The 15,896-nt window shown below is 35.2% G+C and overlaps 1 protein-coding gene across 2 annotated transcripts in view; it reads right to left on the bottom strand.

The window, feature by feature from the left end:
- The window catches only part of NBEAL1 (neurobeachin like 1), a 228,732-nt gene that overhangs the window by 56,536 nt on the left and 156,300 nt on the right, over positions 1–15,896 (bottom strand). For both annotated transcript variants that reach the window (XM_089915931.1, XM_089915930.1), the window contains 5 exons: positions 12,966–13,123; positions 10,927–11,051; positions 8,276–8,402; positions 2,173–2,321; positions 1,432–1,565 (listed from right to left, as the gene is read on the bottom strand). In XM_089915931.1, coding sequence (XP_089772057.1) covers positions 1,432–1,565; positions 2,173–2,321; positions 8,276–8,402; positions 10,927–11,051; positions 12,966–13,123 — 693 coding nt within the window. The remainder of the gene's footprint in view (positions 1–1,431; positions 1,566–2,172; positions 2,322–8,275; positions 8,403–10,926; positions 11,052–12,965; positions 13,124–15,896) is intronic.

Consider the following 15,896-nt stretch of genomic DNA (forward strand, 5'->3'; position numbering starts at 1 on the left):
CCTCATTTTCCAATTCGATGATCTGTTTTGGGCTTCACTCTATTGATACATGTCATTAGACCTTACAGATCAACCCCTAAAACTCTCCCGTACGTATCATCCAGGACACTACTCTCCAGGTCTTACATCACTCTCTGATCATCCTTCTCAGTCTCTCACCAACTCCTTTTCCTTTACCTGCTCCTTAAACTGACGATGGGGTCCACTATCATCTACTCCTTTTCTTGTTCTGTTCTGCTCATGAGGTGATATTATTTTCTGTCATAATTTCTTCTGTTACCCATATGCTCCTGATTCCAGATCTATATTTACCACCCTAACGTCTACCTTACACTTATATTTCCAACTGGAGATACTTGTCATTTCTCCCTGGATACCCTTCTAGCATCTTATATCTATCAATAAGAATCGAACTTATTATGCCCCGAATCCACCAAAAGAATGAATTAAATAAATGGAACAAAATAAAGACATACCACTAGGTCTAAAAACAAACAAACAGACAAACAAAAAACTATTTACAAAAGCATAGTATTCAATAGGAGTGTGCTCGGTTTACTTACATAAAATAGCTTTCTAAAAAACACATACATTGTGTTTTCCTATGGGGGAAAATTTATTTTTAATAGTAAAAAATTATCTTTTTGTAAAAATAGAAAAATGCTCTTTAAATGTCTGAATCAAATCATCTACAAATAAACCTGGAACTCACAAATGAACAGAAACTTAGTTATTGACTATGCTAATCTAGGTCATCTGAGAAGCAAATGCTAAGACAGAATTGAACATGCAGGATTTTATTAGGAGAGATGACAGTGAGAGAAAATGGAGAGAAAGCTAGGCAAGGTGGAGAGAGCTATCAGACTGTGATACAAGTCTGACCTCAAGTATATGACAGAGGGAAGGAAGGCTGGGGGCAAGTAACGGGTCAAAGGTTACAGAGCTAGTGGTGGAATGATCTTCGATCCACATAACCTGGCTTCAGTGGCAATCTCTTAACCACTTACACTATGTAAGAATTTACTCTATTACTAGAAAAACATGTTCCATTATTCTTCCTGATTACACAGGCTCCACTATTGTTGAATTGAACCCAACCTAATTTCATAAATCCAGTTATATCATATATATTGCATATTATTTCACAACTGGATACTGTGAGACACCTATTAGCTGACACTCAATATTCTATTGACTTCTTTATCTACCTATATATAAAAACTGAAAACAAATATCCTCCAAACACTTGCATATAAATTCCAACAAAAATGCATATACTGGTTAGTCCCAAAGGTATGTATTTTTTTTTCTCTAATATATATTTTGACTCGATGAAAGAGTAGAGTTGTGAAGTTTCATTACAGCTCACTAGTTGGAAAATAATTTCAAGCTAACAGTCTGGGGCTTCCAGAAAGTTAGCATCTTACATACCTCTTTTTTGAAATTGAGAAAGTAGTTGGATTGGTCAACATGAAAAATCTCAAGGGCTGACCTCCTTAAGTTGTACCGTCGTAGGTGAATCTCTCGAACTTGAGAGTGAGGCCACTTGAAATCAAAGCCTACTCCTGAACACAGAAACAATCTTGTGACTGGGGTACCACAAAAAGTTACTCATGCTATGCAGAAAATATCTCCTAGTTCCTGACAAAAGTAGCACTATGGAAAAGGAATTCAGTTTCTCTATGATGAAAACCATTTGTTAAATTTATTGGATGTTTAATTTGTTTGACTATTTTAAAATTCTATAGCTTTTCTACTTCCTTTCCATTGGAATAGAGAATAACTCTGAATATTATATCTTAGAAACAGTTTTCCTTTTCTCTTTATGTTGGCAGCTTAGATTTAAATATCTTTTTATTTTCAGATAAAGGATTAGGTGAAAAGCCTCTAGGAACAAGTGTACATATAAATAAAAGTAAAATTGTACTTTATAACTTCAGTTTATAGCAATCCCCTCTAGCCAAACCTTTTCAAAAACATTAATAAAAAGGAAGCATTCCCTTCAGTACATTGTTGATAATAAATTTAATTCCATACTGACTTTCCATGTCTCCTTTTACATGGTAGACTACAATTCTACAGTCCCACCTTATCGCTTTCTTCTCATTAATGATTGATAAACTGGATACTTAACTATTGAACAACAGAAATTATTCCCCCAGAACTCCTCACCGTCCTCTTTTTCAATGCTGCCATCATGGAAGTAAATGTGTTGAGTAGTAATTTCTAATCTGCCAGGAATTATGGCAATTATTGTAATGAGTTCACAGTCTTCCAACAACACCAATTTTTCTTTTTGATCCTGTTCTCCTTTCTCATTACTGTAAAAACAAAAACCAACCAAACAAACAACATCCAACAATGTATTCTGTGTAAATGGAAAAGAACATCATATTCAAATACGAATCTCGTGTCTGTAAAGTCACTATCCAAGAAAGAGTACTTGAATTTTCTCCAAAAACCATTCCACTGCATATTAAATTACTTAAATATGTCCAAATATACTTATTACCCAATAACTAAGTTTCAAAAAACATATGTTTTACATTTCAATTGTATATGACCCATTAAAACGAAATATAGTGAATCTTCAATACTACTGCTAGAGGATGGTTCAAACATGCAGCAATACTGGTCATGTTTTTTAGTTATATTTGGCAGACATGAATTGACCCAGGGAATAAATGAATTGACCCAGGGAATAAATGAATCTGTGAATAAAGGACTGTATCATTAGTGGTGTTTCATAAATAATTATTAGAAGTATTATGATTGATTCTTAAACTGTAGAATGAGATGTTTCAAGAGCAACAAAAGCTAGAGCATCATCATCATAGCATCCCCTGATAGTGTAAATGGAGATAATACTAGGAGCCACTGTTGCCACACCATACTTAAAGTGAAGTCATCTCATATTTGGAGGACTGTTATCAAGTATGCTTTTTGGAGGAAATAACTGGGAAGGGACAGTCTTCTGGTGGCCTAGTTGACTTTTAACTGCCAAGTACAGAGATGAGAACTCCTATGACTCACGGTATGTTATTCAAGTATATCCTTCAAGCCAGCTGCTCTCTGGTCCTAGATATTTCACATTTGCCTCATTTCCAGGATAGCAATGACTAAATCTAATTTTGTTTCCAATGGATTTTGATGAGAAGCTCTACAAGTATCACCAACCTAACTGGCAATATTGCAACCATTAAAGCTAAGCTTAAAATAAAAAACTGAAAATGTTTTCCTAAACAGTGAAATTCCAATATTCACAGTGATGAAATAGAGAAAAAAGTGACCTGAGAGAGTAAATAGTCTGAAGGTTATTTCTATTCTATGAAACAAAGAGTTTTGGCTTTTCATTTGAAAATGAATGAGACTGACATCCACTGAATTCACTAGTCCTTGAAGAAAGAAAATAAAATCCCATTAAAAGGCTGACTAAAAAAATCTACCAAAACCAAAGACAGCTCCCTAGATAACTACCCCATCCAGTTCCCTGAAAATAATCAAGGACATATTTAAAAATTACTAAAATTATATTAACCAAAAAACCTGCTTATGCCAACAAAGGATATTATTGAACCTGGTCAATTTTTTCTTTTAATAAATTTATTTATTTATTTATTCATTTATTTTTGGCTGCATTGGGTCTTCACTGCTGTGCATGGGCTTTCTCTAGTTGCGGTGAGTGGAGGCTACTCTTTGTTGCAGTGTGTGGGCTTCCCATTGCGGTGGTTTCTCTTGTTGTGGAGCACAGACTCTAGGCGCGCGGGCTTCAGTAGTTGTGGCACGCGGGTTCAGTACTTGTGGCTCACGAGCTCTAGAGCGCAGGCTCAGTAGCTGTGGCACACGGGCTTAGCTGCTCCACGTCACGTGGGATCTTCCCAGACCAGGGATCGAACCTGTGTCCCCTGCATTGGCAGGTGGATTCTTAACCACTGTGCCACCAGGGAAGTCCCATGAACCTGGTCAATTTATAGTATTAAAATAAGTTCTAAGAATTATTTGCCATGTGTTGTTTATAACCTAAACAAAGTGATGTCCAGAATAAATTATATACTTGAGACTTAGCTACTCATTCTTGGTTGAATGTGAGGCTTTACAATCATAACAAGTAAAAGTCAGGGCAGATGTGTAAATCATCAAATTTGAATGCATTCTCTAAACCACATACAGATCCACTGGCAAACAGTGGCAGTCATACTCATCAAGGGGTTTAAACACAAAAAACAAACTAATCACTGGCTGACCACTAAGCTATGCTGACCCAGGGGCAACCCCTAGTAAGCAAGGCTTTAAAAATAAAACAAAACAAAACAAAAACCCAGTAAGTACAGATATCAGTGGCATTCACTGCAGGTAAAACAGACTCCACAGGCTTAATCTAGAAAAGTCACTACTAAACAAACAAAAATACAACAACAACAACCAGCATCAAGGGAGGAGATTAGAAACCAAAGTTGGTATAATTTATCTAAAATGTATGGTTTTCACAAAAATCACAAGACATAGGAAAAAACAGGAAAATACGGGCCATAAACTGAAAAGCAGTAAAAAGAAACTGTCTCTGGGGGACCTCAGATGCTCAACTTAGCAGACAAAGACTTCAAGGTAGCTATCATAAAAATACATGAAAAGAACTAAAGGAAACTATGTTTAAAGAACCAAAGTGCATTATGGCAAAAAAGCCTAGTCAAATAGAGTATTATTGATACAGAGATAGAAATTATATATACATTTTAAAAAGGAACCAAATGAGAAATTCTGAAATTGAAAAGCACAAGGACTCAACAGCATATTTGAACTTGCAGGAGAAAGAAGCAGGGCTCTTGAAGACAGATCAAAAGAAACTGTCCAATCTGAAGAACACAAAGAAAGAAGAATCAAGCAGAATGAAAGAACCTCAAAGGGTCACCATCAAGCAAAACAACATATGTGCAAAGGGAGACCCAGAAGGAGAGAACAGAGAAAAAGGACCAAAATATATTTGAAAAAATAATGCTAGCAACTTCTCAAATATGAAAATAATTAATCTACACATCCAAGAAGCTCAATGAACTCCAAGCAAGATAAACACAAAGATATCCAAACATGGTCCTAAAGCCAAGGTACTAAAAGCCAAGGACAAAAAGAATAACCTAAAAGCACCACAATACAGGACACAATAGAAAAGGTTAATAGCACATTTCTCATCAGAAACAAAAGGTAGTGAAAACCAGAAGGTAGTGGAAAGACATATTCAAAATGGTGAAAGGAAAAAACTGTCAATCAAGAATTCTGTATCTGGCAAAACTATCTTCAAAAGAAAAAGCAATGATGCTGGGGCAACTAGAATCACATGCAAAGAACTAATATGGACCCCTACATCACACCACATACAAAAGTTAACTCAAAATGGATCAAAGACCTAACATAAGAGATAAAATATAAAACTCTTAGAAAAAAATAGATGAAAGGAAATTCATCAAAATTAAAATTTTTTGTACATCGAAAGATACCAACAGAAAGTAAAAAAAAACAATTCAGGGCTTCCCTGGTGGCGCAGTGGTTGAGAGTCCGCCTGCCGATGCAGGGGACATGGATTCGTGCCCCGGTCTGGGAAGATCCCACATGCCGCGGAGCGGCTGGGCCCGTGAGCCATGGTCGCTGGGCCTGCGCGTCCAGAGCCTGTGCTCCGCAACGAGAGAGGCCACAACAGTGAGAGGCCCGCGTACCACCAAAAAAAAAAAACACAATTTAGTGGAAGAACATTTTTGTAAATCCTGTATCTAATAAGGGACTTGTTGCTAAAATATGTAAAGAACACTTACAACTCAATAACTAAAAGACAACGCAATTAAAAAACAGGCAAAGGATCTGCATAAAGATTTCTCCAAAAAAGACATATAAATGGCCAACAAATACATAAAAAGATGTTCAGCATCATTAGTCATTAGGGAAATGCAAATTAAAATCGCAAGATACCACCTCTAACATTCTAGGATGGTATCATAAATTAAAAAAACAACAACAGAGAATAATAGAAGTTGGGGTAGATTTGGAGAAATTAGAACTTTCATACATTGCTGAGGGAATGTAAAATGGTACAGTCATTATGAAAAGTTTCACAATTCCTCAAAAGGTTAAACATAGAATTAACACATGATCAGCAAATCCACTCCTAGTGTTTTTTTTTATACCCAAGATAAATGAAAACATAAGTTGATAGAAAAATGTGTACATGGGGCTTCCCTGGTGGCGCAGTGGTTGAGAGCCCGCCTGCCGATGCAGGGGACACGGGTTCGTGCCCCGGTCCGGGAAGATCCCACATGCCGCGGAGCGGCTGGGCCCGTGAGCCATGGCCGCTGAGCCTGCGCGTCCGGAGCCTGTGTTCCACAACGGGAGAGGCCACAACAGTGAGAGGCCCGCGTACCAAAAAAAAAAAATGTGTACATGAATATTCAAGGCAGTATTATTCATAATAGCCAAAAAAAAAAATAGAAACTACATAAATGTCCATCAACTGCTGAACGGATAAACAAAAACTGTATATCCATATAATGGAATATTATTCAGCCACAAAAACAAATGGATGGAAACATTAAACTGAATGAAAAAAGCCAGACATAAAAAACAACATATTGAATGAAATACATGAAATGTTCAAAATAGGCAAATCCATAGAGAAAGAAAGCCAATTAGTGGTTGCTAGAGGATGTGAGGAGAGAAAATTGGGACTGACTGTTGAAAGGTATAAGATCTCCTTTTGGGGTGATGGAAATGTTCTTGGACTAGATAGTGGTGATGTTGCACAACTCTGTGAATATACTAAAAAAACACTGAACTGTGCACTTTAAAATAGTCAATTTTACATTAAGTGAATCTCAATTTTCAAAAAATATCTCAATTTTTTAAAAAGTAGTCAAAAATGGAGACAAAATAAAAATCTCAACAGATAATAAAAGACTAAGAGAATTTGTGGCTTATAGACCTTCCTTACAAGGAATACTGAAGGAAGTCCTTCAGGCTTAAAAGGAAATGGCACCAGATGGTAATCTGAATGTACACCAAGAAATGAAGTGTATAAGTAGGTAAATATGCAGGGAAATATAAAGGAAAGCATAATTACATAGTTTTTTCTTCTCTTAACTGATTTAAAGACAAGTGCATAAAACAGTAACTGCATTAAACTGTACTGTTGGGCTTAAAACATATACAGGTTTAATATGTATGGTAACAAAGGAGAGATGAGAAAATGAGTATGTTTTATATTTGTTTAGGGGAAGTTTTTAAACTACAAATTCAAAATTTTAAAATATATCTAAGGCTATTTTTTCCCGGGAGAGGTTTGATAATTTATATCTTTCAAGGAATTTGTCCATTTCATTTAAATTGTCAAATTTATTGGCATAAAGTTGCCATTTCCTTTTTTTTTTTAATGATGTCTGGCATTTTTTTTTTAATATTTATTTATTTGTTTAGGCTGCGCTTGGTCTTAGTTGCCGCACACGGAATCTTCACTGAGGCATGCAGGATCTTTAGTTGCGGCATGTGGGATCTTTCAGTTGCAGAATGTGGACTTAGCTGCGGCATGTGGACTCTTTAAGTTGCAGCATGCGAACTCTTATAGTTGCGGCATGCACGCAGGATCTAGTTCCCTGACCAGGGATCAAATCCAGGCACCCTGCATTGGGAGTGCGGAGTCTTACCCACTGGACCACCAGGGAAGTCCCTATCATTTCCTTTTAATTATTTTAATGTATTTCTTTTCAATCATCTTAGTATTTGTAACGTTATCTCCTCTCTCATTCTTGATACTGGTAATTTATGTTGTCTTTATTTCCTTACCAATCTGGCTGGAGGTTTATTGCTTGGTTACCTGATTTTTAATAACCAACTTTTGTTTTCTTTGATCTTTCTTTTTGTTTTTTGGTTTTATCTTTCATGGACTTCTGCTTTTATCTTTATAATTTCTTCCTTTTGCTTAAAAGTTTATATTTCACACTGTACTTTCCAGATAAATACCTCAACTGTATCCCATAAATTTGATACATTTTCATTATCATTCAGCTCAAAATATTTTCTAGTTTCAAGGTCCAGCTCCAAATTAACCCAGTCCTAAGAAGCCTTCTTCAATAGTTTCAGTTAACACTAATAGACTCCTAACAGCTGATATATAGTATCAATTGTTGGATTCTGGGAATGCATAGTATTAGAATTTCAAGCAAATATTTTCCACAATTTTACAATCCCATTTCTCAGAATAAAATAATTTTAAATTCTTTCAAGTACTTATACATACATATTTACTCTGGCTGTTATTTCCTCTTCAGGAAGATCTAATTTATCCTCCTCCATATCACTAACTTTTACTTGTTTCACTACTTCCAAAAGCAGTGAATCACTGGAAGGCTGCAAGTGCTGGATACCTGTTTAAACATAAAATGCTTGTTAAACACAAAGTAGGAAAATCATATCACACTCCTTCTGTAATTTCTGACTGTTAATTATATGAATAATGTGTATAATAAGTAAGGTACTTGAAAATTTCTAAGATAAGCGACTTACTACAGAGAAGTTTTTATACATGATTTAGAGTTATCTATGGTGCTTGCCTGTGATTTTTTAAAATAATTATACATATAATACAAGGAATAAATGTTTTAAAAGATGGTATTTATATTTAATGATGGTATTATTTATGTTTCAGAAACAGGCCAAGTAATCTCTTTAATCATATTTACTTCTAAAGCATACTACTAAGTAAGTTAAAGAATTATTCTCACTACATTAATTCAATGGAATTATTTTTACTGTGCATTTGAACTACAGAAATATTAAGAAAGAATGTGACAAATTATTTTTAACTGCAAGATAATACAAAGACCAAAAGCTGAAGTGTTCCTTTCTATTGTGCATGGAATTTAATAGATAATTCTGATACATATATATGCAACAAATGTCATGAACTATGCATTAATGTAAGAAGGCAGAGCTAGTGTAATGGAAAGAAGATGGGCTGTGAAATGGTAAACCTAAATTCAAATTCTATTCTGCCATTTATTAATCATATGACCCCTCTGAATCTATGTTTTTGCAACTGTGAAATGGAGATACATCACATCACACATAAAATAAATAAATGGTAGCTATTCTTATTGCACATTCATCTCTCAATTATCTGGTGGCATAAGAATAGTAATAAAAATATATGCATAATGTGTAGGTAGGACTGGAAAAAATGTATATGTTTAACTATGAATAAAGACATTTCATGTGTATAATAAAAACAATTCATGCTAAATAACAAAACACTGTAAAGATGACAAAACCTCCCTTAATTTCTCAAATGGTATCCTTGCTCTGACATACAAAATGAATTAACCTAATGTACAGCTGCATTTCTCTTTTATAAATCTGCTTTGATCACATACAAGTCTAGATAATCTGATACAAATAGAAAAATACTGATGAAAATACTTATAAACAAATATATGGAGTAGGTAAAACATTCTGCAGTTAATTCTGAAGTAAACTTCAAGGAACTTTAAAGAGTTTTAAAGACTGAGGCCACTGGTTTTATACTACTATCAATTTCACTTACTTACATTCATTCATTCATTCATTCATTCATTTAGCCATGCTGTGAGGCTTGTGGAATCTTAGGTCCCTGACCAGGGATCGAACCCAGGCCCTCGGCAATAAAAGCGCAGAGTCCTAACCACTGGACTGCCAGGGAATTCCCCCAATTTCACTTTGAAATGTATGATTTTTTTCTTCTGTACAATTTTATTATCATCATTATACTTGGGATAATTTTGAAAACTAGGTAAAGAAAGGAACAGAGATGGAAAAAGAGAAAGGACACTGGTTTTCCTGGACTTAAAACAACTGAGACCAAGAAGAAGAAACATAAAATTATACCTGTATACATGTGTAAGAGGGTTGAAGAAGGAGGGAAAGGGACAGGGAATTTCCTGGAGTGGGATTTATTGGCAAAAATGAAGAAAAAAATAGAGAACACTCTTCCTTAAATATTACTAAATTGAAGTCATTCACCAAAAGATGTTTTCTGCGTGGTAAGTATAAAATTTTAAGAGGTAGAGAAAGTATAATAGTCTCAGGACATATACTGGGAGGACAAGCTATACACACTGACCGTTCCTGTATAAGACACTCTTTGTACCATGGACAAGGCCATTATTTTACATTAAGGGAAATCACTTACTGTGTCTGATTTATTTCAGAATATAAGACTCTAAATGGCAGGTAACATAGCTCTCAATTTTATGGCATTTACTGTACTGGCCAATATATTAAGGCAATTTTAAAAAGTAAGATTAAAAAACTGGTACTCATTTCATCTATAACTTAGTCACTAAACATAAGGTGCACAGATGCTCAGTCAGATGGCTATAAAGGAAGGGCTTCATAAGAATTTTAGAAACTCTTTAAAATCTGTTTTGATATACTGCAAGGTTATGCATTTTTAAGCACTTTTTTCTAGAAAAAAGGCATTGGCCCATCTAGATACTAAATGTCTGGAGTTCTATACGAAGAACAGGTCATAGAAGAAAGGCCTAAAGAGCTGCTAAGAATTCTAAATATTGAATATATTTAACATTAAACTCAGTTTTGGTAAGCAAAAGGCTAAGGTTAAAGGACCATGTTTTACTATACCATAATGGAGATAGAGATGATACATTTCACATCAACTACAGTACAATTTTATGAGTTTAAATTACATTTTTCCTTGAAAAACTGCAATCAATTGAAATAGGAAGTCATTTTAGATTTAGGCCAAAGGCAACATACACAACCACTTAAATATCAATTATAAAATGTCACCCTTCTCTCATGATTAAATAATTTTGAAACAATGAAAACAATAAACAATCCCCACCAACACCCTCATTATCTTCGATAAATAATTAAACAGCCATTGAAACTCACCTAGATTATCTCTCAAAGCACTAGCTTCATCATGGGTTTTGAAGTTATAATTTGGCACCAATTTAAGTCTCATGCGGGAATAATTTTCTACGTTAGCTAGTTTCCAGTGAAGTGGATTTTGTTTCCTATGAATATTCATAAGTAAACAAAAAAAACTATTTCGCTTAAAATTACAAAGACTGGTTATTGAAATAGAGTATCAGGTACTTTACATTTTTTTGGCACCATTTTATAAAAACATTCACATTCCTTATCTCATTTGACCCAAACAACCCCGAGAAAAAAACCAATGTTATTATGCATATCAACAGTATATACCTGAGGAATCTAAGACAGGCCCAAGATGCCATGTGATTTACAGGTACAGGAATAAGATTTGAACATAAATCTTCAGACTTACAGCTTGATATATTTTACTCTTTCACTGTTACAAGGAAGTTCTTAACTAGCTATTTAGGAGTTTATTCCAAATACACTTTTCAAAATAAAATAATAAGTTTAGTACAAATAAAGATAATATAATTGCAAATGGATCAAAGATCTAAATATAAGAGTTAAAGCTCTTAGAGGAAACAATAGGAGTAAGTCTTCATGACCCTGGATTTGGGAATGGTTTCTTAGATAAGATATCAATAACATAAGCAACAAAAGAAAGAAACAGATAAACTGGACTTCAAAATTCAAAGCTTTTGTGCATCAAAGGCCACTATGGAGAAAGTGAAAAGACAACCTACATATTTATAGACAATATATCCAATAAGGGTCTATTATTGAAAAAAAAAACCTCTTACAGTTCAACCACAAGAAGTCAAACAATCCAATTTAAAAATGGGCAAAAGACTTGAATAGACATTTCTTTAAAGAAGATATACAAATGGCCAACAAGTACCTGAAAAGATACTCAATGTCATTAGTCATTAGGGAATTGCAATGAAATCATAAGATACCACTGCACACCCACTAGGATGACCATAATTAAAAAAAAAAAAAAAAAAAGACAAGTCTTGGTAAGGTTGTGGAGAAACTGAAACCCTCAAACATTGCTGATAGGAATGTAAAATGATGCAGCTGCTGTTAAAAACCGTTTGGCAATTCCTCAGTAAGTTAAACACAGAATTACCATATGACCCAGTAATTCTTCCAGTACATAAGCAAGAGAATTAGAAACAGGTGTTGAAACAAACACTTATCCGCAGATGTTTACAGCAATACTATTCACAACAGCCACAAGGAAAGCAACACGATGTCCATCATCCATTCCACACAATGGAATATTATTCAGCCATAAAAAGGAAAGAAAGTAATGATACATGCTACGACATAGTGAAAATACTAAGCTAAATGAAAGAAGCTGGGCACAAAAGGCCACATACTGAATGACTTCATTTATATGAAATACCCAGAATAGGCAAATCCATAGAGACAGAGAGCAGATTGGTGGTTGCCAGGGGTTGGGGGAAGGGATAATAGCTAGTGACTGCTTAATGGGTCCAGGGTTTCTTTTTCAGGTGATGAAAATGTTCTGAAGCTGGACAGTGGTGATTATTACACAACATGAGGAATGTACTTAATGCCACTAAATTGTACATTTTAAAATGGTTAAAATAGCAAATTTTATATTAAGTGTATTTTACCACAGTAAAAAAGGGCTGTTAAAAAATGTGTGTGTGTATAAAATATAATTCAGCAAAACAGAAGTGACTTAGGATCAAATAAAGAAATTGTAAAATATTCAAATACACATCGTCACTAACCCTAGCTCAAAGAGGTGGTATCAGGAAGACAGAAGTAAATGGAATCAAAACAAATTCTATGTCACAGGGTAAGAGTAAAGGAAATAACTCCATGGTGAAAAACATATACACACAAAGCTCTACACATACCGAACTTATAATCCATAAAAGGCAAGCAAATTAATTAAAAGTAATCTTTTAAAAATTGAACATTTTAAAAATTGGATTGGAGAGGTCACTGATTCATAAAGTTCTAGATCAGAGCTCTAAAGAAAAAAGGGTATTTAATGAATGATAGACACCTACCTTTCAGCCCAAGGTCCCCTTTCACATGTAAGATAGAGCTTTATTGCCTTCCAGCGTCTCAGAGTGGCTAACTGTGGACTGCTAAGTTGTTTAAGCATATTATTATACCTCAAGTTCTCTTGGCGTGCTTTTCGATTAAATGGCTCCACAAAAAACTCCTGAAAGAAACAGTAATAAATAATAGCACTGAATCATATATTTAGAGGTATATTTAAAATTTAATGCCATAATTTTAAACATCTTACCCAATAAAATCAAGCAATGAAAGAAAGAAGCTGGTAACCAACAAGATTTTCTTATTCCATTAGAATCATTTCTTTAATATAATTCTAGCTATAATCTACTTGTATTTTTTAAAACTTAAGAAAGTAACTAACCAACAATAAACATGTGAAGAACTTCAAAAATGTAAAGTGTCTCAACATAAGATTTTAAATCTCAGAATTATTAACCTTATACCATCAAGTAAAATGATTTTCTTTTGAGATCTTTTGATTTATGAGGCATTTGGAATGTGACTCAAGTTTAAATAAAGTAAAAGGAAGAGTAACCACATTCTACTCTACTGTTGATGGCCTGAAAGGCAATGCCAAAGACAAAAGAAAACTATAGGGGCAAATCTCTCACAATGAAAAATTCCATCACTTAAGAGTGCTACTCTCTGAACAGCATCCTAGCTAGCAAATGAATTCACATACCTATTCCAGTTTTCAGGATAAAATAGATTCTGATAATAAGTTCTACCAAGATATAACTCTAAGCCCTGAACTTAAAATTTTAAAGTTTTCAAAAAGACAAGAGGTAAGCCTGGCTTATCTAACTCACACTGACATTCATTTATGAGGAAATATTAGGAACTAAAATAGTATTTAACTTGTTTCAAACAAATAACACTGAATCACATTAAAATGAATAGTTAAAGACATTGATTTAAGAGACACCTTTTAGGGACTTCTCTGGTGGCGCAGTGGTTAAGAATCCACCTGCCAATGCAGGGGACACGGGTTTGGTCCCTGGTCCAGGAAGATCCCACATGCCACAAAGCAACTAAGCCTGTGAGCCACAACTACCGAGCCTGCACTCTGGAGCCCGCCACAACTACGGAAGCCTGTGCACCCTACGAGCCCTGCTGCAACTACTGAGCCCACGTGCTGCAACTACTGAGCCCGCATGCTGCAACTACTGAAGCCCGTGCACCTAGATCCTGTTCTCCACAACAAGAGAAGCCACTGCAGTGAGAAGCCCAGGTACCACAACGAAGAGTAGCCCCCGCTCGCAGCAACTAGAGAAAGCCCACGCACAGCTATGAAGACCCAACACAGCCAAAAAAAAAAAAAAGACGTCTTTTAAAGAGGCAGTACAGACGTGTGTGGCTATAAGCTTTGGAACTAGACCTGGGTACAAATCTTAATTCTCTGAAGCTCAGTACCATCACCTGTAAGATGGGGCTGACACTAATTGTCATCATAAAGATTAAGATTTAATGTGCTTAATATAATGCCAGAAAAGTAGCAAGCTCTCAATAAATTATAGTTATTATTATAATTGTTACTGTAACTACTACTATATTTGTAGGAAATCAATGATTTGGGAGACAGTGTTATCGAATATTTAAAACAGATCATTGCTGAGACAACTGAAGAAGTCATGAAAGCTCCATGATAATTAAACATCAATTTCACAGTTTTGAAGTTCAAGCACATATGGATATTCTTTTTTTTTTTTGGTTGTGTTGGGTCTTCGTTTGCTGCATGCAGGCTTTCTCTAGCTGTGGCGAGTGGGGGCTACTCTTCGTTGCGGTGGCTTCTCTTGTTGTGAAGCATGGGCTCTAGATGCATGGGCTTCAGTAGTTGTGGCACGTGGGCTCAGTAGTTGTGGCTCACGGGCTCTAGAGAGCAAGCTTGGTAGTTGTGGCGCATGGGCTTAGATGGTGCATGGCATGTGGGATCTTCCCGAACCAGGGATCGAACTCATGTCCCCTGCATTGGCAGGCAGATTCTTAACCACTGCGCCACCAGGGAAGTCCTCATAAGGATATTCTTTTTTTTTTTTTTTAAAGGGAGAAGCAAATTTGCCTTTATTCTTAGAAAACGTGATAACCAATGATGAAAATCCAACGGCATCTACCAAAGAGCTACTAGAATAAAGGAGTTTAGAAAGGCTGCAGGATACAACATCTTTTACAGGAAGCTAACTCTTCCTAACAAAAGGTCTATATGACTGTCCTAGCAGTTTTTCTTCACTGATCTGAGACAAGGCCAGTAAGCCACAAAGCTCCTTATTCGAGTGTTTCTCGGTCGTTTGCTCTTGTCATACAAACCCAGTTTTTAAAAAAATTTTACTGACGAGACCCAGTAGTGACTGGGATGTGGGAAACCAGCATTCTGGTGGGAGGGTACATTTTCTGTACAGTTTGGCGAGCAACTTCACACACTGCAGATTGAGAGCTTTAAATATTTAACCAATTCTACCTCTTGTAGTCTATCTTAAGAAAACAATCATTCAGGCAAAGCTCTATATACAAGCATTCCACTGAATCATTACCTATAATATGGCAAAAATTGAAAATAATTTAAACATTCAATAATGTATCTTTTATGTATCCATTCAATAATGCTTTTGAAGAACTTTTAGAAAAAGGTTCATGTTAGATGAAAAATATCAGGAAAAATGCTAAACTTGCAAAATATTATTACTGTTACATATTTACTACATAAATACAACTATAAAACTAAGAAAATATTCCAGAATGTGGACAGTAGTTAATACTGAATGACAGGACCTATCCTCTTCCACTTCTTAAACTGTCTTCAATTACGTTGTACTACTTGAATATCTGAATCACAGAACCTCCCCTCCAATCTAAGGACAAAGGAAAGAATATTTAAAGGCGCTATATTTGAAAATAAAGTCAGACATTGCATCGTAGCT

This window comes from Delphinapterus leucas, chromosome 8, assembly GCF_059928025.1.
Source record: "Delphinapterus leucas isolate spDelLeu-1000000601 "Yukka" chromosome 8, BTC_Dleu_Yukka2, whole genome shotgun sequence".
NCBI classification, from domain to species: domain Eukaryota; kingdom Metazoa; phylum Chordata; class Mammalia; order Artiodactyla; family Monodontidae; genus Delphinapterus; species Delphinapterus leucas.